Source organism: Pimephales promelas, chromosome 2 (assembly GCF_988280905.1).
Source record: "Pimephales promelas chromosome 2, fPimPro1.hap1.1, whole genome shotgun sequence".
NCBI lineage: Eukaryota > Metazoa > Chordata > Actinopteri > Cypriniformes > Leuciscidae > Pimephales > Pimephales promelas.
The window spans coordinates 38,396,345-38,422,100 of record NC_142770.1 but is presented as its reverse complement, the minus strand read 5'-3'; the positions used below and the strand labels follow the sequence as shown (position 1 = coordinate 38,422,100).

The 25,756-nt window shown below is 45.4% G+C and overlaps 1 protein-coding gene across 1 annotated transcript in view; it reads right to left on the bottom strand.

Moving 5' to 3' along the window:
* The window catches only part of LOC148997349 (protein NLRC3-like), a 46,968-nt gene extending 22,518 nt beyond the window's left edge, over positions 1-24,450 (bottom strand). Inside the window, exons 1-3 of the mRNA XM_089122372.1 lie at positions 24,334-24,450; positions 22,452-24,182; positions 9,675-9,746 (exon numbers count right to left, since the gene is read on the bottom strand). Of these exons, the coding sequence (XP_088978498.1) occupies positions 9,675-9,746; positions 22,452-24,182; positions 24,334-24,383 (1,853 nt within the window). The 5' untranslated portion in view covers positions 24,384-24,450. The remainder of the gene's footprint in view (positions 1-9,674; positions 9,747-22,451; positions 24,183-24,333) is intronic.
* Positions 24,451-25,756: the final 1,306 nt, after the last annotated feature.

The window sequence follows — 25,756 nt, the reverse complement described above, 5'->3', positions numbered from 1 at the left end:
TGACCGTGTCTGAGGATGCTGTGAACAGCGGGACGAGTTTGATGTCTGAGACGGAGAAAGCTGTATGCAGCGGGAAGAGTTTGATCTACAGTGTTTGATTGATTTTGTGTTTGATGTTAAGAGCGCTGAGGCGCCGTGGACTGAGTTATTGAAATAAAGCACACAAGCTCCAGTATTTGCCGACCCCTTGTCTTCTTCCATCACCCACACTGAACCAAGATCTGGTCTGGGTAAATACTCGATTCTGGCTGCAGGGTGTCCGTTAAAAAGTGATAGAGGACACCTAGTAAAGTAGTTCCGGTGAAACTGCGTGTTTACCATTTGAAATTTATAAATAAATGAGCTGCCTACAACAGCTGTGAGTAACCATAGCAACAGGCAGTCACATGCTCTATCAAAACAAACATCTAACGTTAGATATTATAGCCTAATACAACAATGAGTGACTTCGTTATTTCTTTTAACATTTATGGAGAATATGATAACTTTGACGACTGGTATGCTGCCGAAGAAAGAAAAAATTTAAATAAAATGGAGAAATGTCACAAAGAGTTAACACCGGGAGAATTTAATCAAATAGAAGACGAAAAAGATGAGATCAACACGAAAAAAATAAGAAATGGGCAGTAAATACACTCAGAAACTTTATTGTTCAAAAAGAAATGGACTCCAGCTTTGAAAATGACACCGCTGCTGCTCTGAATGAGACCCTGCGGGAGTTTTGAGCAGCTGTCCAGACAACCAAGGCAGGAGGAGAGTACAGCGTTTCAAGCCTATAAGGAGCCTGAGAGCCGGTATCAACCGCCATATAATTATTATGTGTAATAAAAAAATAACTATGCCTACCTTTGTGTTTCATGAAAAAAAAAATGCGTTTTTGAACCTGAAGGGTTCTATAAGCTGAGCGGACTATAAATATCTCCGGTTGCTAAATAAACCGTCAGGCAAGTTATTATGTGTAAAAAAGTCTCGGTTACGGATGTAACCCTCGTTCCCTGAGTAGGGAACGGAGACGTTACGTCAGAAGTGACGGAGATTGGGGGTTTCGCATAGAAAGCCAATCCTCTTCGAGTATTTAAAAACGAGCCAATGGCATGAAAATGCCTTGGGGCTGCGGAATTTGCATAGCGTATCTCCGCACCACCCCGTGGGTATAAAAGAAGAAAGTGAACGCAACCGCAGCATGTCTGCGCTGAGGAGCCAAGACTGAACTCAGGCGTCTACCCAGCGGTACAGCCGAAGTGGCAGGGAGACGTAACGTCTCTGTTCCCTACTCAGGCAACGAGGGTTACATCCGTAACCGAGACGTTCCCTTTCGTAGTCACTTCGAGTTACATCAGAAGTGACGGAGATTGGGGGCCTGTGCCATCACGCCAACTTCAAGCTGTCTTCCAGTGCCCTGCGAAAGTCTGGACCCCTGAACATAGCATAACCATGGATCCTACTTTGACACAGGAATACCAAGGTACACTGGGAACATATCCCGGGAGGGACATGCAACAAAATGCCTACCGTAGGGAGGACTTAAGAATACACATATGGCCGTATTAGGGACTACATATGGAGATCACTGGAGCACCAACCGCAGGTGGCTAGAAACTTAACTCCAGGGGTGGCAGATGGCTTGCCAAGGGAAGACACATGCTCAGAGAGGCTTACAGTAGATAATACACATGAGACAGTTACCATAGGGAACCGTGCACATGGAGGCACCTAGCCGGCATCCAGAGCAACAGCAGTGGTGCCCGCATCGTAGGTGCTGGAGGACTCAAGGCTTCAACCGAAGACTACTGAGGAATATCGCACTTATCCAGTCCGAGAGTGGAATGGCGAGCAAGCGAAGACACCTAAGCGGGTCCAGTACTGGCGGAAGCGAGTACGTGAGAGGACACCGCTCAATTCGCAGATTATAGAATCTCGCGAAGGTGTTTGGTGTCGCCCAGCCTGCAGCTCTGCAATTGTCTGTTAGCGAGGCGCCATGCGCTAGAGCCCAAGAGGAAGCCACACTCCGAGTGGAGTGGGCCGTCACACCAAGGGGGCACGGTCAACCTTGCTGCTGGTAAGACAAAGCAATGGCGTCCATTATCCGGTGACAGCCGTTGCTTTGAGAGAGCCCTTCCCTTCTGGCTCCCCCCATGACAGACAAGAGCTGGTCTGAGGTCCTGAAACACCGCGTTCTGTCTATGTAGGTGCGGAGTGCACGTACCAGACAGAGCAGTGCCAAGGCTGGGTCTGCCTCCTCCAGGGGCAGCGCTTGCAGGTTCACCACCAGGTCCCGGAAGGGAGTGGTGGGAATCTTGGGCACATATCCAGGCCGGGGTCTCAAGATCACGTGAGAGTAAGCCGGTCCGAACTCCAGGCACGCTTCGTCAACGGAGAATGCGTGCAGGTCCCCTACCCTCTTGATGGAGGCCAATGCAACCAGGAGTGCTGTCTACATAGGACAGCCCAAAACTCTACCGACTGCAAAGGCTCCAGGGGAGGCCTTAGATCTACTGAGAGGACCCCAGAGGGCACGAGGGGAGGGAGGCGGATTTAGCCTCCTCGCTCTCCTCAGGAACCTGATGACCAGGTCATGCTTCCCCTTAGACTTACCTTTTACTGCATCATGAGACGCGGCAATGGCCGCGACGTAAACCTTAAGGGTGGAGGGCGACAGCCTACGCTCCAACCCCTCTTGCAGGAAGGAAAGCACGACACCGATCGAACAACTCCGGGGGTCTTCTCATTTTTCGGGAAGAGCACCAGTTGACGAAGAGGTTCCACTTCGACGCGTATAGGTGTCTCATGAACGACGCTCTAGCGGAAGTGACGGTTGCCACCACCGCAGGTGGCAGCGAACTCAACCTGCCTCGTCGCGTCCAGGAGCAACACGTGTAGCCTCCAAGACCGGGACGAGGGTGCCACAGGATGCCCCGTCTCTGAGTGAGACCTCAGAGGAATAGGCCAAGGAGGTGCTGTCACGAGGAGCATCAGTTCGGAGAACCACGTCTTGGTGGGCCAATAGGGGGCTACCAGCAAGACCTGCTCCTCGTCCTCCTTGATCTTGCACAACACCCGTGCAAGAAGGCTCACTGGGGGAAACGCATACTTGCGTGGGTTGTGCCCTCGGACAGGGAATAAAACTGGGCGCAGTGGGATGAGTCCAGAGAGGCGAACAGGTCTATCTGTGCCTCCTTAAACTGGTCCCAATCAGCTGGACCGTCTGGGGATGGAGTCGCCATTCGCCGGAGATAGGGCGGACCCGTGACAGCTCGTTGGCCGCCAGGTTCCGGTCTCCTGGAATGTACACTGCACGAAGGGACCTCAGGTGCTTCTGACTCCATAGCAGGAGTGGCGGGCGAGCTGCGACAACCGATGTGAGCGTAGACCACCCTGGTGGTTGATGTACGCTACTGTAGCAGTATTGTCTGAACGGACAAGTACGTGTTGACCCCTGAGCAGTGCTCGAAAGCGGTGCAGGGCCAGGAGTACTGCCAGCAGCTCGAGGCAATTGATGTGCATGAGGCGCTGGGGTCCTGTCCAGGACCCCGCGGCTGCATGCCCATTGCACATGGCACCCCAACCCGTGGTAGATGCATCCGTGGAGACAACAAGATGCCTGGAAACTCGCTGAGAGGGACACCGGCCCGTAAAAAGCTGAGGTTCGACCACGGGAAGAAGGTTTGGCGGCACGCTGGAGTCACTGGAACTCTGGGGCCGCGAGGGAGGGAAGGGAGCCGCGGGGGGGGGGGGGCGTCTTCGGCGGCGAGTAAGCGGAGGCGTCTGAGCCGACAGCTGGGTGGAGGCAGCAGCTGGCCGTCGGGGCAGAATGTAAACCTGTCTCCATCTGCTCCTAGGCGGCCGAGAACTGCTGGGCGAAGTCCTGGACCGCACCGCCGAAACATTTAGATGATGCTTCTGGACCACAGTGGTGGGCATCACCTGACCAAGGGAGCGAGCGACCGCTTCCGTCGCCCGTTTGAGATCGAGGTCGGCAGCAGGCTCGCAGCTCGCTTGGTCCGTCCCCTCCTCGTGCACATTCCTGAGCAGCTAGCAGGTGCTCATCATATGCCGGGCAGAAGCTGCCTGTCCCGCCGCTCTACAGGATCGCGCCGCCATAGACGACGAGAATCAATAGGCTTTGGATGGACATCTGGGAGCACCGCGGGAGAATGCGCTCTGCGGACGCAGCTGCCTCGCAACAGAGCGCTCCACCGGGGGAGTCCCAGCGTACCCACAGGCAACCGCGTCGCCGAGGGGAGGGAAGGCGGGGAAACTGAAGCACGCTCTCGGGGAACACCCAAGTGCGTGTCAGTTCCGCATGCAACTTGGGGAAAAGGAAATTGGGGTTGGCTGTGGCCGTGAAGCGGCAGCGTTACCCAAAAAACAATTATCTAGCCACGAGAGATCGGGAAAGGGCGGAGTTCCACTCCCACCCGATGCTCACAGGGGCCCGAGATAGCATGGCCATCATCGCGGGATCAGATACGACGACGTTGACGCTCCCGAGGGAGGCAACGCAGCCGCATCCTCACTTCCCGAGGAGTCAAGCCCGCCTTGTGATGCTGCGATCGACATCGCATCATTCTCTGGAGCGCTGAATGAAACAGACGGTACCTGCGAAGAGGCAGACGCCTGAAGCGATACAGCGCTCACTGGCTCTAACACTGGAGCGGTGGGTGTGGCCCGAGGAACTAGCGTCGGGGGTTGTGCCACACAATCACCGTCATATCACCCTGTCCGCGAGTCGAAGAGCTTATAGAAGAAGAAGCAGAACGAGTAACGGACACGGACACTCTCACTTTATCAGATCATTGAGTCTAGATCACCGTGTAGAGATGCTCATGTTCCCCCAGAAGGAACATGAGTCATCCACGAACGCTGCTACTGCATGCTGAAAGCCCAGGCACACAGAGCAGCGATCGTGACCATCAGAAAATGACATGAATCGATCGCACCCAGAAGAACACGGGCGAATCGTCTTTAAAAAGACGTGCCGCGTGCAGGTCTTTCACTAGAGAGGAGGAAATTCACTCTTTCAGCGCTGAGGCGACCAGGGAGAAGCGCAAAGTCTGGCAGACCACTGCTCAGATCGCAGGCAATGCAGAGTCTCGCTGAGTACCGCCGTCACACCAACACTGAAGAGGACGCTCGTCTCGAAGAGTCTTGAATCAGTGAGAATGGCTTGAGGAGTGAAGAAATCTCTTGGCTCCGAAGCGAAAACATACTGCGGTTGCGTTCACTTCCTCCTTTTATACCAACGGGGTGGGGAGGAGATACGCTATGCAAATTCCGCAGCCCCAAGGCATTTTCATGCCATTGGCTCGTTTTTAAATATTCGAAGCGGATTGGCTTTCTATGCGAAACCCCCAATCTCCGTCACTTCTGACGTAACTCGAAGTGACTACGAAAGGGAACTAGATTTAGCCTAATTAAAATATAAACTAATGTTTCAAAAATGTTTTATTTGGCAATTGACCATGGTATAAGCGGGTTAATGCCCTCCGAGGTGTCCATTGTCAGGTTTTAATGGACTTCGGCGGAGGCAACCGTCCTCCGCTGCGCATCGGCCGGTTCACGCCTCGCCGTCGTCCATTAAAACTTGACAATGGACACCTCATCAGGCATTAACCCTTACTTATTTTTGTCGTTGCTTACAGACAAGGTTGACAGAAGTTCGCCACTCTTGCTCCAACAGAGTATTAACTTTTCGTTATCTATCTGTGTTGCCGCTGCTGCTGACCCAGAGAGAGTTGTCATGAAACAGCTTCACAAAAGGTCTTTTAAACAGGGCCGGATTAAGAGTTCAGAGGCCCCTGGGCACAATGTCTTGTAGGCCGCCTCTTAAGCAGGCCAAATGTATATTTTGTCCAAGGACATTTTAATATGGCATTTACAGTTCTACTGACTTAAAATTAACTATACTGGATATATAGTTGTACTATACTGGAGTAAAGTTAATAAATGGTTGTTCTTTATATGAATTTGTAAAACTATGTTGGGTCGACCCTTAATATAGCATATTAAGAGGGCTCAAACATCTTTTTAGTTGAGTCTCAGTCTGCATTACATTATCAATGGTGTTTTAGGATGCCAAACAATATTATAATAATGTAATAATGATTTATATAATTATTACTATGACGTAAAATCCATATAGCCTATAAATGTACTATATAAAGGAAAATGAATATTTCAACGTATATTTTAGTCTAAATTACACTAATATAGGCAAATTAAAATAGTTTTGTCCTTATTTCTTCACTTGCACGAAATAAACCCTTGAACTTGTATTTAGTAGAAAACACCAGATGACCATGATGATCGCATCAGCAAAGTGCACACTTTTCTTTAAATCACCCAGCACTGATGCCTATTCTTAACGTCTTGTGCTGTTTTATAACGGCAAAAAGCCATATCATGGTTTCGATATTAGTTCATTGGCAAAACATAACGCTAAAGACCTTTATGTTAGGTTATACATTTTACATCTTCTCATATGTGTTGGGAAAAGGGAGAAGAGACTTCGGCAAAAGGCGGATTCAAACTTGGGTCGAGCACATCAAAAGTTGATTCACGCGCTTTGCGTAAAAGTTTAAAGCTCAAATATAAACACTGATGTCTACCGTAGCGATCACAATAGAGTAAATCAGCTTTTAATAGAAACTTGGCACTTAAAACAACACATTTATCCATTACATTGTTTCTCCACTCGGTGTCGACAAGTGACTTAAAAATGTATTTGTTATTGAATTATTTATTCAAGAGAATGTAGAACTGTATGATGCTCCTGAAATAAAACTCAGAAAGATGTGATGAATTGTTTTTGTAACTATGACTCATCTTACACATCATGTACAGTCTGTATAAGTGTATGATTGAACTTTTCCTCATAGTCTAGTGTTAAAAACAAATCACAATACATTTCAATATCGAATTGCAATATTGTAGAATCGCAACGTATCGGCACCAAAGTATCGAATTTGGAGATAGATGCATTGTCCCAGCCCTAGTAGTGTACTGTAGACAGACACTAATTTAACACAGACACTTGTTTAATTTGCACCCTGAATATGGGTTGGAGCTTTTAATTTTGAACTCTCAAAGCACACCAGACTGCTGAATTTAACCTTTAAAGAACACTAAATTTTCTTACAGGGGAGCATGCCCCCCAACCTCCCTAGAGAAACAGAGGTCCACTTCTGACACTGGGTAGTTGCACCCCTGAGTATCTCAGTAGTCTATGTATTTGAATAATGTTTAAATGTAGTCATATTTGAGAATTTGATTATGTAGCTAATTTTCATTATGTAGGTAATTTTCATTTTCTCACGAGTGCCGTCAGGGTTACTCTCTGGCCCTGTCCCAAATGGCACACTCTGAACTTGTGGACTTCCTCAGAGTCCACACTTCGGTGACGTCATGTAGTGCAGACCTATTGGGCCCTTAGCGCGAGTCCGCGAGGGTGCATTGAGAGGTATTTTTGGGACAGACTCGATCGTCACGCCGGAAACAGGAACTCACGCCTGTGAAAGCCTTATCCCTCTCCATACGGAGCTGAATAAACTTAAAGATCATCTCATCAGTCCCTTTATTAGAAATATATAATAATTATTTTTTAATGATATAAACAAATATCATTTAAAAAATTCCAGTCATCGAAAACAGGATTTATTTTATTTTCCCAAATCTTATCCATGTGAACTAAACAGCCTGCTTTTACAGTTCTATAATTGTATATAATATATAATTTATAATTGTCACAGTCTTCCGTCTGCACCAGTCTGTCTTGTCATCAGCACTACACTTCCCAGGATCCTTTTGTCTCCTCTCATGAACTCACTCCCTCATCAGCCACCTGTTCCTCGTTTTGATGTTGATCTGTTTCACCTGTTTTCACTCCATTATGTTTCATTCATCTGTGTATTTAGTTCCCTCAGTTTCATTCAGTCTTTGTCGGTTGTAGTCTAATGTGAGCTGTGTTGCACCCGTGTTTCTGTCATCCTGCCTGTTTATTATATTAAAATCTATCTTTATTGTGACTTTGGACTCCTCCGGTTCCTCAGCCTGCACCGCACCCTGACAGTACGACCGACCGCAACAGTGACAGTATGGGACTTCTCCTAACCCCAGCTCTCACAACCATCAACCTGTTCCAGGACGGACGATCTTGTGAGGAGTATGTCGTTAGGTTCCTGGAGCTCTCTGCTGGGGTAAGTTGGTCGGAGGACATTGTAAAGTCAGTCTTTTGGCTGGGTTTGGACGATCATCTGTACCAGCAAGCCCCAGCAGCAGCGGTTCCAGGAACCTTTGCCGGATACCTGGACCATGTGTTGTGGTTGAGTGGGTCAGCCTTCACCGTTGGTGAGGCTGAAGATGACAGCACCACTCAACCACACACACCCACCATCATCACCACACCTGCCATCATCACCTACCGGTCAGAGCCCTCTTCTCCGCTGGTTCCGTCCAGCCCTCCCGAGCCTGTACTCCCCTCAACGCTGGCTCCGCCCAGCCCTCCCGAGTCAGATCTCCCCTCATTGCTGGTTCCGCCCAGCCCCAACGAACTCAAACTTTTCGCCCCGCTGGTTCCGTCCAGCCCTCCCGAGTCTGATTTCCCCTCATCGCTGGTTCCGCCCAGCCCCACCGAACTCAAACTTTTCACCCCGCTGGTTCCGTCCAGCCCTCCCGAGTCAGATCTCCCCTCTCCGCTGGTTTCGTCCAGCCCTCCCGAGCCTGAACTCTCTCCCCCGCTGGTTCCGTCCAGCCCTCCCGAGTCGGATCTCCCCTCATCGCTGGTCCCGTCCAGCCCTGCCAAGCCCGAACTTCCCTCATCGCTGGTCCCGTCCAGCCCTCCCGAACCTGAGCTCCCCTGAGCTCCCCCCTCGCCTGAAGGGCTCTCACCGTCGTGGCCGCCCGAAGGGCCCTCACCGTCATGGCCGCCCGAAGGGCCCTCACCGTCGTGGCCGCCCGTAGGGCCCTCACCGTCGTGGCCGCCCGAAGGGTCCTCGCATCCTGCTCCGCCCTGGCCACGCCCTCATCCTGCTCCGCCCTGTCCACGCCCTCATCCTGCTCCGCCCTGTCCACGCCCTCATCCTGCTCCGCCCTGTCCACGCCCTACTGCTCCGCCCTGGCCACTCGCTCATCCTGCTCCTCCCTGGCCACGCCCTCATCCTGCTCCGCCCAGGCCACGCCCTCATCCTGCTCCGCCCTGGAGGGCTTCCTGCTCCGGACCCGGTCCTCCACACCCCCTCCCCGTCGATGTTACGGCGTGAGGTCACGCCTTCCTGGGAGGGGGGAGTTCTGTCACAGTCTTTCGTCTGCACCAGTCTGTCTTGTCATCAGCACTACACTTCCCAGGATCCTTTTGTCTCCTCTCCTGAACTCACTCCCTCATCAGCCACCTGTTCCTCGTTTTGATCATCTGTTTCACCTGTTTTCACTCCATTATGTTTCATTCGTCTGTGTATTTAGTTCCCTCAGTTTCATTCAGTCTTTGTCGGTCGTAGTCTAATGTGAGCTGTGTTGCACCCGTGTTTCTGTCATCCTGCCTGTTTATTATATTAAAATCTATCTTTATTGTGACTTTGGTCTCCTCCGGTTCCTCAGCCTGCACCGCACCCTGACAATAATGTTTAAGTAAGAACTGTTGTAATGTTTTAGCAGTGATGCTTGTTCTCAGTGTTACTTACTCAGCGTGTCTAGTTGCTGTAACCACAGGCATCAGCTTCTGAAGAACTTCATCTCCTGTGTTTTGTGGGACACTAATCGAAAATAAAAAATAATTAATAACGCTAACAATAATAATTCATATCATAAGTAAATAATACATTTTACCTTTTGTAATGAAACACTGCTTTATAAAGGACGTGTGTTAAAGTTGTTCAGTATCGTCTCGGTTACGGATGTAACCCTCGTTCCCTGAGTAGGGAACGGAGACGTTACGTCAGAAGTGACGGAGAATGGAGGTTTCGCATAGAAAGCCAATCCTCTTCGAGTATTAAAAAACGAGCCAATGGAAAAGAAATGCCATGGGTCTGCGGAATTTGCATAGGGTATCTCCGCCTCACCCCATGAGTATAAAAGGAGGAAGCGGACACCACCGCAGTATGTCTTCGCTGAGGAGCAGAGACTGAACAAAGGCGTCTACCCAGCGGTACAGCGGAAGTGGCAGGGAGACGTAACGTCTCTGTTCCCTACTCAGGGAACGAGGGTTACATCCGTAACCGAGACGTTCCCTTTCGTAGTCACTTCGAGTTACGTCAGAAGTGACGGAGAATGGGGGTCTGTGCCATCACGCCATCTTCATAGCTGTCTTCTAGTGCCCTGCGAAAGTCTGGACCCCTGAACATAGCTTATAACCAGGGATCCTACTTTGACACAGGAATACCAAGGTACACTGGGAAACATATCCCGGGAGGAACATGCTACCAGATGCCTACCGAAGGAGGACTTACAAATACACATATGGCCGTATTAGGGACTACATATGGAGATCACTGGAGCACCAACCGCAGGTGGCAGAAATTTAACTTCAGGGGTGGCAGATGGCTTGCCGAGGGAAGACACATGCTCAGAGAGGCTTACAGTGGAAATACACATGTGGGGGTTACTAGCAGGAACCATGCACATGGAGGCACCTAACCGACATCCAAGCAAGACACTGGCGTCAGCATCAACAGTGCTGGAGGAACTCAGGGCTTCCGTAGAAGGCTCAACTGAGAAAAATCACACTTATCCAGTCGGTGGAGTGGAATGGCGAGCAAGCGAAGACACCTGAGCGGGTCCAGTACTGGCCGGGTAAGCGAGTACAAGAGAGGACACAGGCTCCACTCGGAGATTATAGAATCTGGCGAATGTGTTGGGTGTCGCCCAGCCTGCAGCTCTGCAGATGTCTGCTAGCGAGGCGCCATGCGCTACAGCCCAAGAGGAAGCCACACTCCGGGTGGAGTGGGCTGTCACACCAAGGGGGCACGGACGACCTTGCTGCTGGTAAGCCAAAGCAATGGTGTCCACTATCCAGTGAGACAACCTTTGCTTTGAGAGAGCCCTTCCCTTCTGGCTCCCACCATAACAGACAAAGAGCTGGTCTGAGGTCCTGAAACACTGCGTTCTGTCTATGTAAGCACGGAGGGCGCGTACTGGACAGAGCAGTGCCAAGGCTGGGTCTGCCTCCTCCAGGGGCAGCGCTTGCAGGTTCACTACGTGGTCCTGGAAGGGAGTGGTAGGAACCTTGGGCACATATCCAGGCCGGGTTCTCAGAATCACGTGAGAGTAACCCGGCCCGAATTCCAGGCACGCTTCGTCAACGGAGAATGCGTGCAGGTCCCCTACCCTCTTAATGGACGCCAGTGCAACCAGGAGCGCTGTCTTAAGCGACAGGAACTTAATCTCGAATGATTGCAGAGGCTCAAAGGGAGGCCTCTGCAGGGCGCTAAAAACCACTGAGAGGTCCCAAGAGGGAACGAGAGGAGGGCGAGGAGGATTCAGTTCGTATCAGTTCGGAGAACCAGGTTTTGGTGGGCCAGTATGGGGCGACCAAAATGACCTGCTCCTCGTCCTCCTTGAGCTTGCACAGGGTACGTGCGAGAAGGCTCACTAAGGGAAACGCATATTTGCGTGGGCCCCGCGGCCAGCTGTGTGCCAGTGCGTCTGTGCCGAGCATGCCCTCGGTCAGAGAGTAATACAGGGTGCAATGGGATGAGTCGTGGGAGGAAAACAGATCTATCTGTGCGTCCCCGAACTGATCCCAAATCAGCTGGACCGACTGGGGATGGAGTCGCCATTCGCCAGAGACTGGACGGAGCCGTGACAGCTCGTCGGCTGCACAGTTCCGAACTCCTGGAATGTGGATAGCACGAAAGGACCTCAGGTGCTTCTGACTCCATAAGATGAGGTGGCGTGCGAGTTGCGACATACGGCGAGAGCATAGACCCCCCTGGTGGTTGATGTACGCTACTGTCGCGGTATTGTCTAAACGGACTAGTAGGTGTTGACCCTTAAGCAACTCACGGAAGCGGTGCAGGGCAAGGCGTACTGCCAGCAACTCGAGGCAATTGACATGCATGAGGCGCTGGGGTCCTGTCCAGGCGCCCGCGGCTGCATGCCCATTGCACATGGCGCCCCAACCCATGGCAGAGGCATCTGTGGAGACAACAACATTCCTGGAAACTCGTTCTAGGGGAACACCGGCCCGTAGAAAGCTGAGGTTCCTCCACGGGGTGAGGCTCTGACCAGGTCAGAGTCACTGGAACTCTGAGCGTACCGTGACGCTCTGAAGGCCCAGACGGGCTAGGTGCCGGAGCACAAGGTCTCGCAGACCTGTGTTCGCAGACCTGATCTCGAGAGTGTGCTAAGATCAGCCAGTCGTCGAGATAGTTCAGGATGCGAACCCCTTGTTCGCGAAGGGGAACAAGGGCTGCCTCAACAATCTTCGTAAAGACGCGAGGAGACAGAGCCAACCCGAATGGGAGAACCGCATACTGATATGCCTGCCCCTCGAAAGCAAACCGAAGAAACGGTCTGTGTCGAGGTAAAATGGAGACATGAAAGTAGGCGTCCTTCAGGTCTATCGCTGCAAACCAATCCTGGGGCCGAACACATTCGAAAATGCGTTTGGCCGTGAGCATCCAGAACGGCAGCCAGTGAAGGGTGCGGTTCAAGATGCGCAGGTCCAGAATCGGTCGTAACCCACCGGTTTTCTTGGGGACAATAAAGTAGGGGCTGTAAAACCCTGACTTCATCTCGGCTGGAGGGACGGCCTCGATTTCACCCTTTGTCACCAGGGTAGCAACCTCCGCTCTCATGATCAGGGCATTGCCACCGACCACCGTAAAGCGGACTACCCTGAAGTGGGGAGGAGACCGTGCGAACTGAATCGCATAGCCGAGCCTGGTAGTTCGGGCGACCCAACGGGACAGATTGGGGAGCTCTAACCAAGCCCGCATGGACCGCAGGAGGGTGTCCTCGGCGGCGAGCAGGCTGAGGCTTCTGTGCCGACGGCTGGGTGGAGGCAGCAGCTGGCCGTCGGGGCAGAATATGTTTAATCGCCTCAGACTGCTTCTGAGCGGTCGAGAACTGCTGGGCAAAGTCCTCAACCGCACCGCCGAAAAGGCCAGTCTGGGATATGGGAGCGTCAAGCAGACGAGTCCGCTCAGCGTCCCGCATATCGGCCAGGTTGAGCCAGAGGTGACGTTCCTGGACCACGTTAGTGGCCATCACCTGACCCAGGGAGCGTGCGGCCACTTTCATCGCCCGGAGAGCGAGGTCAGTGGCGGCATGCAGTTCGTCAAACGTCCCTGGGTCAGTCCCGCCCTCGTGCATGTCTCTGAGCAGCTGGGCCTGGTAGACCTGCAAGGTGCCCACCCAGCCAACACAGTCATGTGGGGCCCACATTGGTCTGACCTGGGCTATCTAACTGGGACCCAGACCGTTTTGTCCACGGTTTCCATGGTGGCCCCAGATGGGTTTGCCCAGATGAAATGAACACTGCTCAGTGTGCACACTACAGGCTGTTAAATGTAACACCGAATCAGTGTGGGAGTTAATGAAATAATTAATTGATTGAATACTGATTGAGCATTATTGATGAACACCTGATTTTAATAAGCAGAGTCACTGAAGACAAGAGAAACACAAGAATTACTTGCAGCCTCAGCCTTAAATGAAATCAACTGAAGATACAGTACATTAAATCTCATAGGATCTGATTACACAACTCCACAAACAGCATTACCAGCTTCACTTATTACTAACCAGATTTACTTTATTTCTGGTAGACGTCTACAAAAGTTCTTATTGAAAATTAACTGAGGTTAAGATGTTGATTATTTATTGAAAATAATAGTTTGGTTTGATGCCACCATTATAGTGATCAGTGTTTGCTTTAGTTGGGCTCTTGACTTTTTAACATTAGCTTCTCTCTGCTCAGTTGGATCTGATTGTTATGTTGAGAACAGCAAAAGAAAATGCAATCAGATGCTATAAACTGATTGATGAGTAGAATATAATCAAGTAGTGGCTTAACTCACCAGGATGTTATTCAAAATATGTTATTCATTTTCTTTTATTGTTGTGATTCAACAGCAAGAGAACCAGCACATTTTTTTCAAATGATTTTTAAAACACCGTTTACACATTTTGTGTAGGGCTGGGCGATATATTGAACGATATTGTTATGCGCATCTCATCAGTAAAGCCGGTTCCTTGATTAGTAGTAAATCACCTTCACCTGCTTTCAGATGGAAGATATGATGCAGATATGAGTGTTAAATTAACACTCAAGAGTGTTAAAGTTAATGAGATAATTAAGTGATTAATTTAGTGATGATTGAGCATTATTGAAGACATCTGATGATAACAAGCAGAATCTCTGAAGGAGAAAATCACAAATTGTAAGTCACCGTGATAGTGATCAGTGTTTGCTTTAGTTGGGCTCTTGACCCTTATACTTCCACTTTAAATTTTGTTTGTCTGCTGTTATTGATTTATAACAGTCAAATGAACATAGAAAAGTATGATCTGATAGTGTTAGTTATGTTGTGGCATAATCATGCTGTGATCTGAAAACTGAAACTTATTCAGATGATTTGGTTAAATTTGTTAGGAACAGCTCTGGGATAATGGAGAGTATGATTATCAATAATTTCTTATAATCCAAAACGTTTAATATAAATTGTTCTGATCAAATCACTTTCAACAGAATTTATTTAGAAACACAGACATCAATAATCAGCCTGTGAATCTCAACAGTGGTGGCAATAATAATCCTTGTTGCAGTGGCTGCTGCCAATCACAACTCATTAATGGCTCCCATCATCCATTGCGGTATGAATAAATTATGATCTGAATTGCCTATGTAGTTGACTTTTCCTAATTGAATATTCTGCTCGTCACCGTTGTAGAGAAGCATTGACTGAATCTTGAGGTCTGTGTGTGCCTAAAAGACAGATTTTTTTAAACAACTTTTAAGAAATCCATTATATTATATCTCAAACTCTGGATATTTATGCATAATCACAGTTATACTGTAACCAACAGCAGAGACCACAAACATAAAGTTAAAATGATGATTGTCATAATATAACCAAAACCATTAGATCATATGTTTTCTTTGTTCATCTGGCAGTTATAACTCCGATACAACAGCCAAACAAAATCTAAAGTTAATAATATAAGTGTCAAGAGCCCAACTAAAGCGAACACTGATCACCATAACGGTGGCTTACAATTTGTGATTTTCTCCTTCAGTGATTCTGCTTTAGGTGTCTTCAATAATGCTCAATCATCACTCAATTAATCACTTAATCATCTCATTAACTTTACCACTCTTGAGTGTTAATTTAACACTCATATCGTCCATCTGAAAGCCACTACTTGATTATATTCTACTCATCAATCAGTTTATAGCATCTGATTGAATTTTCTTTTGCTGTTCTCAAGATAACAATCAGATCCAACTGAGCAGAGAGAAGCTAATGTTAAAAAGTCAAGCGCCCAACTAAAGCAAACACTGATCACTATAATGGTGGCATCAAACCAAACTATTATTTTCAATAAATAATCAAGATCTTAACCTCAGTTAATTTTCAATAAGAACTTTTGTAGACGTCTACCAGAAATAAAGTAAATCTGGTTAGTAATAAGTGAAGCTGGTAATGCTGTTTGTGGAGTTGTGTAATCAGATCTTAAGAGATTTAATGTACTGTATCTTCAGTTGATTTCATTTAAGGCTGCAAGTAATTCTTGTGTTTCTCTTGTCTTCAGTGATTCTGCTTATTAAAATCAGGTGCTCATCAATAATGCTCAATAATTATTCAATCAATTAATTATTTCATTAACTCCCACACTGATTCAGTGTTATATTTAACAGCCTGTAGTGTGCACACTGAGCAGTGTTCATTTCATCTGGGCAAACCCATTTGGGGCCACCATGGAAACCGTGGACAAAACGGTCTGGGTCCCAGTTAGATAGCCCAGGTCAAACCAATGTGGGCCCCACATGACTGTGTTGGCTGGGCATCGCATGCATGGCTGCAGCTGCCTGTCCTGCAACTCTATAAGATCTCGCCACCATAGCTGACGAGAACCTACAGGCCTTAGACGGGTGCTTTGGATCACCACGAGAGGACGCGCTCTGCGGACACAGTTGCATCGCAACAGAGCGCTCCACCGCAGGGACCCCAGTGTACCCATGGACAGCTGCACCGTCGAGGGGGGGAAAGGCGGAGAAAGCCGACAAACGTTCACGGGAGGTCAAAGGAGCCTTCCATGACTTCGCCAACTCCTCATGCAGTTCCGGGAAGAAAGGAATTGGGGTTGGCTAAGGCTTTGCAGCGGCAGCTGCACCCAAAAACCAATCGTCCAACCGCGAGCGAACGGGACAGGGCGGAGGGTTCCACTCTAGCCCGATGCTCGCGGCCGCCCGAGACAGCATAGCAGTCATTTCGGGATCCGATACGGGCAACGCTGAGTCTCCCGAGGGAGGCAACGCAGCCGCATCATCACTTCCCAATAGTGATGGCCGGTTCGTGAACGAATCGTTCTTTTGAACCGGTTCTTTTTAGTGAACCGGTCGAATCAGTACACTAAATCGGACTGAATCGTTCGAAACAGTACGCGTCTTGTGTCAGCGCTAAACCACAAGTTACTAAAGTTACTCACTTTCAGACATGCCTGACAGTCCCTCCGAATCGAAATAAACCAATATCCATTAGTACATTTTATTCAGTAACTCAAAAACTTCACTGAACGGAGACATATATTGGTGCTGAGAGAAGTGATGAGCACGAGCAGCTGATACTGCGCATGCGTGTACTACCGAACATACAGGTACAGCGGTCGGATAACCAGAACCGAGAACTGTTTCTTTCGGACACGTTCGACATACTGAGAACTGATGAGTTGATGAGCTGAGCATGCGTGCATTTTTTTCTGAGGGACGAAATATACGTTTCCATGTCTTTAGTTGAACATCAGTAAGTGTAACAAAATAAAACATTTTGGAAACATGTTTATCACATTACTGTATCACTGTATTATTTTAACGATTGGAAATAATGATTGGATTCTAAAACTGTCAAACTACTAAACATTTATTATTAAATAACATTTTCAGGAACAGCTAGCTCATTTAATTTCTAAGTAACAATATAAATCATTGATGTAAACTCTTGCCAAGGTTTGGTGCACTGCTTAGTAAATGTTTATAATGTGTTAACATAACGAATTAATTCGTTATGTTAACACATTATAAACATGATATACACTGTATAGACTACAGAAGGCTATATTGGAGACAGACATGCATCGATTTTTTAGTTTTGTCGACTGTATATTCAGGTTTCAGGTCAGCACACAGCTATGCTATGGTTCTCGAGTCGAGAACTGGTTGTTGCAGTTCTTGAATCACTTGTACAGAACCAAGAACTGTTTCTTTCGGACACGTTCGATACAGAGAACCGATGAGCTGGAGATACTGCGCATGCGTGATAGCACCGTCTCTGAACAGAACTTTCTTTTAGCCGGCTGATCCTGTGCTGATATACGAGTACGCAGTAGTACGGGTGAACCCAGGACTTAAATGAGAGGGCGAATCGGCGAAATGTAAGTTTATTTAATAACAAATAAAATGATGAAGACCATTTATGCATTTTATATATTTAAAACATGTAAAACATCTGCGTTAGCACATCGCCTAGGCTGCAGCAGGGTTCGTTTTCAAAATGTAAATGTAAGAAACTTATCCAAGATGATTATGACAATGCATACTATTATTTAACTGAAGTTGTGATTACAAATGCCCTTTAATTTGAAGTATTTTTTTTTTTAATTTGAAGTATTTTTATCCGAAAACGAACTGTCTGAAAGAACCGGTTCGCGGAAAAGAACCGGACTTCCCATCACTACTTCCCAATGACTCAGGCTCGCCTTGTGATGCCGCGATCGACATCGCGTCCTCCTCTGGAGCCCCAAAAGAAACACGCGGGACTTCCGTAGAAAAGCCCCGCCTGAATGCTCAGTGATGGTGCCAACACTGGAGAGCCGCTCGTCTCGAAGAGGGTGAGTCACTTATAACTCAGATCTTTTGGCTTGTGTAGTGAAGATATGCTCTTGGCTCCGAAGCGAAAACATACTGCGGTGGCGTTCGCTTCCTCCTTTTATACTCACGGGGTGAGGCGGAGATACGCTATGCAAATTCCGCAGATCCATGGCATTTCTTTGCCATTGGCTCGTTTTTTAATACTCGAAGAGGATTGGCTTTCTATGCGAAACCCCCATTCTCCGTCACTTCTGACGTAACTCAACGTGACTACGAAAGGGAACTATAACTGTAGAAGTCTCGTATTCAGCAACACAGATTTGTTTTCTCTTTTTCTTGTCAATGTCGTTTGTCAAGGTCTATTAGTCTACATTTACATTACAACACTATTCTGACATATCAGATTATGTCTTGTCAAATGCGTATATTTTCATGAATCAAGAAGTATTTTGTGTTAAACAAGTTGTTTTTGAAATGAGAAGTAATAATGATAGTCACATTACCTGGGGAAGCAGCACTGGCGCGCACTCAAACACACACACATACCTCATTCATCCACGTCTCGTTCCTCCCTCACCGCCACTAAGCGCGTGCACACGAGATGCTGATCGCACACCTCATTCATCCAATATTATGAAGCTGCAGACTCGGAGCCTGCATCTACAGTCCCCCACCGAGAGTCCCGCATTCTCAGACCCCTCGTTTTTCGAACACAGCGCCTCCTGCTGTTCAAAAGATCGAATAACACCCACACATAGAGTACGGCGCACGATTATCCAAATGCAATATTGCATTTGCAATATTATGGTCTCCAAATAAATTATCCAATAAATATTTGCGTTCCCTGCTTAATGCATGTGCCAAAAAAAACTAATTCTTACTGATGGAAGGGATACAATTACAGATTGAACTGTCTTCAGAAAAATATTATGTGATATTATATTTCTACAATGTTTTTTTTTATATTTTTTTATTCAAATTCCAATTTTTCTTTCAGTTCAACCTATAATGGTCTAATTAACATTACCATGCTAACAATATCATGCTTACAATAGGCTATCTTGTTTTTTTGATATTTTTAATGCGAAGCAAAACAAATCAGAATAGACAAAACACCAATAATAAACAATTCTGTACTTTATTTAATGATCACCTAAACATCATCTTGCTGTAAAGAAAAAAGGAAGAAAAAACTGTGTTTGTGACTTTACATTGCGTCTTCAATTGCATTAAAAAAACTCATTTATAAGTCGCTTTGCATAATCATAAAATGAGTTGCTGGATTCGGCAGGGGCAACTCCATCGATGTATGTTGTACCCTGGAATAGCCTACAACATACAGTAGGACCGATAGCACATGTCTTATGGTGTTTCAAAAAGGAAGAAAAAAAAGAAAAAAGATGTTTGCAAATGTTAGCTACACTCCACACTGATTTCACTAAGTTTGCACTTTGAATTAGATTAAAATGTAGCAACTGACAAAATATTGTGTGTAAATAAGTTTTATTTACACTGGTGCACTCTTATAAAATGATTTTGTAAATAACACAACCTGTAAAAAGAGATGTCAAAAATGACACATGCTGTGTAGATTTTAACACATAAAGTGTGTGTGCTTAGGGACAACACATTTTGTGTAGATTTTAACACATGCTGTGTAGATTTTAACACATGTAGTGTGTGTGCTCAGGGACAACACATTTTGTGTAGATTTTAACACATGTTGTGTAGATTTTAACACGTTTTGTAGATTTTAACACATTTAGTGTGTTTGCTCAGGGACAACACATGTTGTGTCAAATTTAACACACAATCTGTGTCGTTTCTTTACACATCTCTGTGTTTATAAGGATTACACATTTTGTGTTACATTTAACACAACTAATGTGTTAGACAGCAGCAGTGTGTTGTTGAAACCTTTTACACACTAATGTGTTATAGTAACACAACTTGTGTCAGATATGCGTCACATGTGACTGTAGTTTTGTGTGTTTTAGTGTTTCTCTGCCTGCTGTAACTGTATTTTAATAAAATACATCTGTTATGGTGATAGAAAATATGATCAGATGGTTCTTGATGATGTCATAATCAGCAAGTTATGATCAAGTTTTTGAGTATATGGATGGAGTGCTTTATTTTAATGACTTTATTGTTAGTTCTGAAAGTTTTGTAAAACTACATCCAGCAATCAAAAAGTGCAGAATGACAAAAAAAGTTTAAAGCTACAACAGAAACCAGTCAAACACAGATATCAAGAATCAGCGTATGGATCTCAACAATGGTGACAAACGAAAAATTCAGGCCGCAATGCATGCTGGGACTTATGGATGAGCTTCATACTAGAGACATGAAGCTTTGCCACCATTGTTGAGAGTCATATGCTGATTCTTGATGTCTGTATTTGACTAGTTTCTGCTGCAGCTTTAAACGTTCTCTAAACATATATTTTTTAAGAATTATAGCATGAGGTAGCATACACCATAATATCATGTAAAACTGAGTATCTGTAATCAAATATAAGTGATCAAATATAAGTTATCTCTTAAACATTAAACTTCTCTTGCTATGTTAAAAAAACATCATGTTGAAAACTGATCATTTAATGATCTTTTTCCTCAAGATAATTTCAACTGTTTCAGATGTGCAATATAAATACACAGAAACAGCAAACAGAGAAACGAATGATAAAGAATGAAGGGTCAAGAGCCCAAATAAAGCTGCCACTAATCACGATTCTGGTGACTTCAAAACAAACATTCAATGAATCGTCAACACAAAACCTGGTAATTCTCAATAAGTGTTTCTGTAGACGTCTGACAGAAATAAATTGTTTGTTATAATAAATTAGTTATTAATAACAAGTGAAATCAGCATTTGAAAAAACATTGAAACCGAGGCATGATGTGATTGGCTGCCAAAAACACTCATTAATCTGAAGTTTTTTTATGAATTAAGATTTTATTTATTTATTGTAATGTATTGTTTCGTTTATTTTAGAGCTTGTTATGGGATACCATATAAAATATACTACCTCTAATTAGGTTCATAAACACAAACTTCCCTCCACCCATTAAAATTCTGTCCAGTTACATTTTAACACACATTGTGTGTTAAAACCTACACAACTTGTGTCAAAATACCATCAACACATGATGTGTGTTGTTTTTTAACACATCTCTTTTTAGAGTGTACCATGTTGCACTGCTCTGTTGAAGTGTCCCTTGAGATGTTTTTGAACTTTGGACAACTTTGTGGGTTTGAAATATATGGGGGCACAGAATGGGCAGTGAAAATAACTGCAGCATTTATGACATTTCTACAAAAAGTCCAAGGTTAAAGGCTAACGTTAGCTGTCTAAATATTTTCGGGGGGAAGACGGCGAAAAAACATACATTAATGGCTCAAATCTAGTTACAAACTATCTTTACAAATATTAAATGGACTATTCATATGTTGTATCGATGAGCTAAATTAGTTTTATTAAAAAATAAATCAAACGAGTAGGCTACTACGATTCGCTAAATAAAATTGAAGATAGCCTACTCACGTTTTGGCTTAAGTTCTTCACATGTTCTTCACATGTTATCCGATACAATTTGAAAGGAGGCGCTGTGTTCGAAAAACGAGGGGTCTGAGAATGCGGGACTTTGGGTGCAGGGGGACTGTAGATGCAGGTCTCCGAGTCTGCTGCTTCATACTACTCCATTCATCTTCGTCTTGTTCACACACACACACACACACACGAGATGCTGATCGCAAATGGACATTCACCCGTTACTCCACTGTCCCTTCCAGATCCATTTCCTGGTCATTTCATACACTTACACTGCACTGTCTCGTCGTTTCATCCCTGTGTTTCTTCTTTGTGTGTGTGTGTGTGTGTGCGTGCGTGTGTGTGTGTGTGTGTGTTTGTGTGAGTGTGTGTGTGTAGTGACTCTTCTAGCAGACAGTAGAGCTGAACGCCATCAAGGACATTCACTGTTGTATCAAGTCTACTTTGGCCGTCCGCGTGACGTCATTATCATCATCAGGAGGATCCACAGACGTCCACTTGCTGTCACTATTAAAACTTCATTTTGGAAAAATATTTCTATTAACTTGCTGTTTTATTACTGCAATACAGTGAATGACAGCCATCTGTGTCTCCCAGTGTCTTACATTAACACAAATAGATCTGAATTAAAGACACAAAATGAAGTCTGTCTTCAAAAGATCCTTCAAACTGAGACGGCCTTCAGAGGCGCTTGATGACGTGGCAGTCGAGATATGCAGCCTTACTAGGACACAGCCACGGTTTGAGAAACACCCGCAAATTATGGACAATATCCCACAAATCAGTCTGAGCCCGTGATTTAAACACCTCTGATCTCTGAGTTTCTCTTTCTTCATAATGTTTTAGACTGTAATGATTGCACTCAGTGTTACTTACCCATCATTACTGCCTCCAATTAATCTCTTCAGGTCAAACTCCTGCAGTGTCTCCTCTGAGGACAACAACACAAACACTAAAGCTGACCACTGAGACGAGGAGAGTTTCACAGCACGTAAACCTCCATATGACCTTGTATGAGGTTGAGCTTCGTTGACTAGAGAAAGATCACCCTGTTCATTCAGACAGTGAAACAGATTGATGTATTTCTCTGGAGAGGGATTCTCACTGATCTTCTCTTTAATATAGTCAACTGTTTCCTCATTGTTGTGAGAGCTGTTTGCTGTCTGTGTCTTTAGTTCTTGTAAGAGACTCTGATTAGACTCCACTGACAGACCCAGAAGGAAACGAAGGAAAAGGTCCAGATGCCCATTTCTACTGTGTAAAGCCTCATCCACAGCTCTCTGATGGAGATCAGATAGGGACACTTTGCCTCCATTAGTTGGTTTGGTAATCTGGTCAAACACATTGATGTTATTGTTGATAAAGGAGAGATGCACATATAGAGCTGCTAGATGTTCCTGAATGCTCAGATGAACAAAGCAGAAGACTTTCCCCAGACACAAGCCCAACTCCTCTCTGAAGATCTGAGTGCACAATCCTGAGTAAACTGATGCTTCTGCCACATCAATGCCACACTCGCTCAGGTCTTCCTCATAGAAGATCAGGTTGCCTTTCACAAGCTGCCGATACGCCAGTTCCCCCAGTTTGACGATCATGTCTTCATCTTTCACTTTCTTCTCATAGTCCTTCTCATGTTTGATGTTGGTCTGAATGAGCAGGAAGTGTGTGTACATTTGAGTGAGAGTCTTGGGAATCTCTCGTCTCTCTGCTTCACTGCACATCTCCTCTAGAACAGTGGCTGAGATCCAGCAGAACACTGGGATGTGGCACATAATAAAGAGGCTCCTTGAGGACTTCAGGTGTGAGATGATCCTGTGGGCCAGACTCTGATCACTGATCCTCTTCCTGAAGTATTCCTGCTTCTGTGTGTCACTGAAGCCTCGTACCTCTGTCACTCGATGGACACACTCAGAGGGGACGAGATCCGCTGCTGCTGGTCTGGAGGTGATCCAGATGAGAGACGAGGGAAGCAGATTCCCCACAATGAGGTTCGTCAGCAGCTCGTCCACTGAGGCTGATTCAGTCACATCACACAACCTCACATCGCTCTGAAAATCCAGAGACAGACGACACTCATCCAGACCATCAAAGATGAACAGCACTTTATACTCATCACTGGATATGGCCATTTCTCTGCTTTCAGGGAAGAAGCGATGAAGAAGATCTGAAAGACTGAGTGTTTTGTCCTTCATCAAGTTGAGCTCTCTGAAAGCCAGTGGAAATATGAGCTGGACGTCCTGATTCTCTTTCCCTTCAGCCCAGTCCAGGATGAGCTTCTGCACAGAGACTGTTTTTCCAATGCCAGCGACTCCCTTTGTCAGCACAGTTCTGATGGGTTTGTCTTGTCCAGGTAAAGGTCTAAAGATGTCACTGCATTTGATCGGTGTGTCCTCTGTTTCTGCTCTCCTGGACTGTGTCTCAATCTGTCTCACCTCATGCTCATTATTGATCTCTCCACTTCCACTCTCTGTGATGTAGAGCTCTGTGTAGATCTCATTCAGGAGTGTTGGCTTTCCCTGCTTTGATATTCCCTCACACACACACTCAAACTTCTGTCTCAGATTTGATCTCAGTGTGTTGAGGACTTCAGCAGCTTTAGAGTCATGGCTGGAAGATTACAATAACACATTATTACACACGTCAGATGAGTAAATAACCATGAAATACAAAATTGATTATCTGTATTATGGGACACATCAATAGGTTTCTGAAATATTTCTATCATTAATCATGTGTTTGAGTTATAGAAATAATATACCTGAGATCAGACTGTGTTTCTCCACTCTTAAACACTTGTGGTTTCTCCATAGACCAGTCACTCTTCACAGACACACAGCTGGACTCTGGGTTTGAGCTCTTCTGCTGGACTGAACTGGTTTCAAAACTAAGTAAAATAAAAAACATGCAGACTTATAAATGTTGTGCACTTTTACTGGAATCTTCGGTCTTAGGAAAGACCAGGGAGTGTTGTAACACATTTGCTTTAACACCTGTATCTCAGTGGGGTTTTGCAGATGTTTTGTCTTGATGTGAAACAATTGTAGATTTCAACAAACCAAACAAATACACTTTCTGAACCAGCAGTTAGAAAAATCTGCTCAATTTTCCACCTACTACATATGATATAAAGGTGGAAAACATCTCAGCTTACATTTACTTAATGTAACAGACTGATGGACTGATAAATGTTGCTAATAATTATAACTTGTTTTTTAGAAATGATAGGGGAGAGCGGGCACAAACTAACACTTTTAGATTTTATTTTATTTTATTTTTTCGGTTTGTGCAAATCCAGTTGGGGTTCAGAGTATTTATTTTTTCCCATTAATTTACACACACCTGGTACACTTATGTGGTTTTATTTCATTAATTCAGTGTATACTTTTTCTTTATTTTCACTGAAAGAATGAAAGTGGAACGTGACAACATGCCCCATAGGTGAGGCACATCGTAACATGATCTCTCAGATTTGTATATATGATAGATTATGATAGATTAAAATGTTAATCTATCATATAGACATGTCAAATCCAAAAAAATATACTAAAATATTTTGTCAATAAAATACAATTATTAACTTTTTAATATAAAATAATGGACGCTGTATATTAATAATAATTTCATCAAATATAAAATACTATAAGCACAACATAGAAGTGATATACCTGAGATTAGGCCATTTGTCTCCACACTTAAACTCTATTGGCTGATCCATAGAGCGGTCACTCTTCACAGACACACAGCTGGACTCTGGGTTTGAGCTCTTCTGCTGGACTGAACTGGGACAGAGAACAGATTCAGTTTAATCCTCTACATTACTATGTTCATTCTTTATGGGAGGAACCATATTAATATTTAAACATTTATCTTTCATTATTTTTTTCCATATTATTTTTAGTTGAAAGTACCTGCGTCCTGGAGAGAAATCTCCATCTCTGGATGCTTGTGAATCAGCCATGATGAAGATCAGGAGAATCTGATGAGTTTGATCTCCTCCACTGACTCTGATGAAGAAACATTCACACACAATATTAAATGATTAAATTAACCAACCTTCATAATTTATCTGATCATATCTGAAGTGTGTGAGTAGGATCATGTGACTTCACACATATGCTGTTAAAGGGTTAGTTCACCCAAAAATGAAAATTCTGTCAGTATTTACTCACCTCCATGTTGTA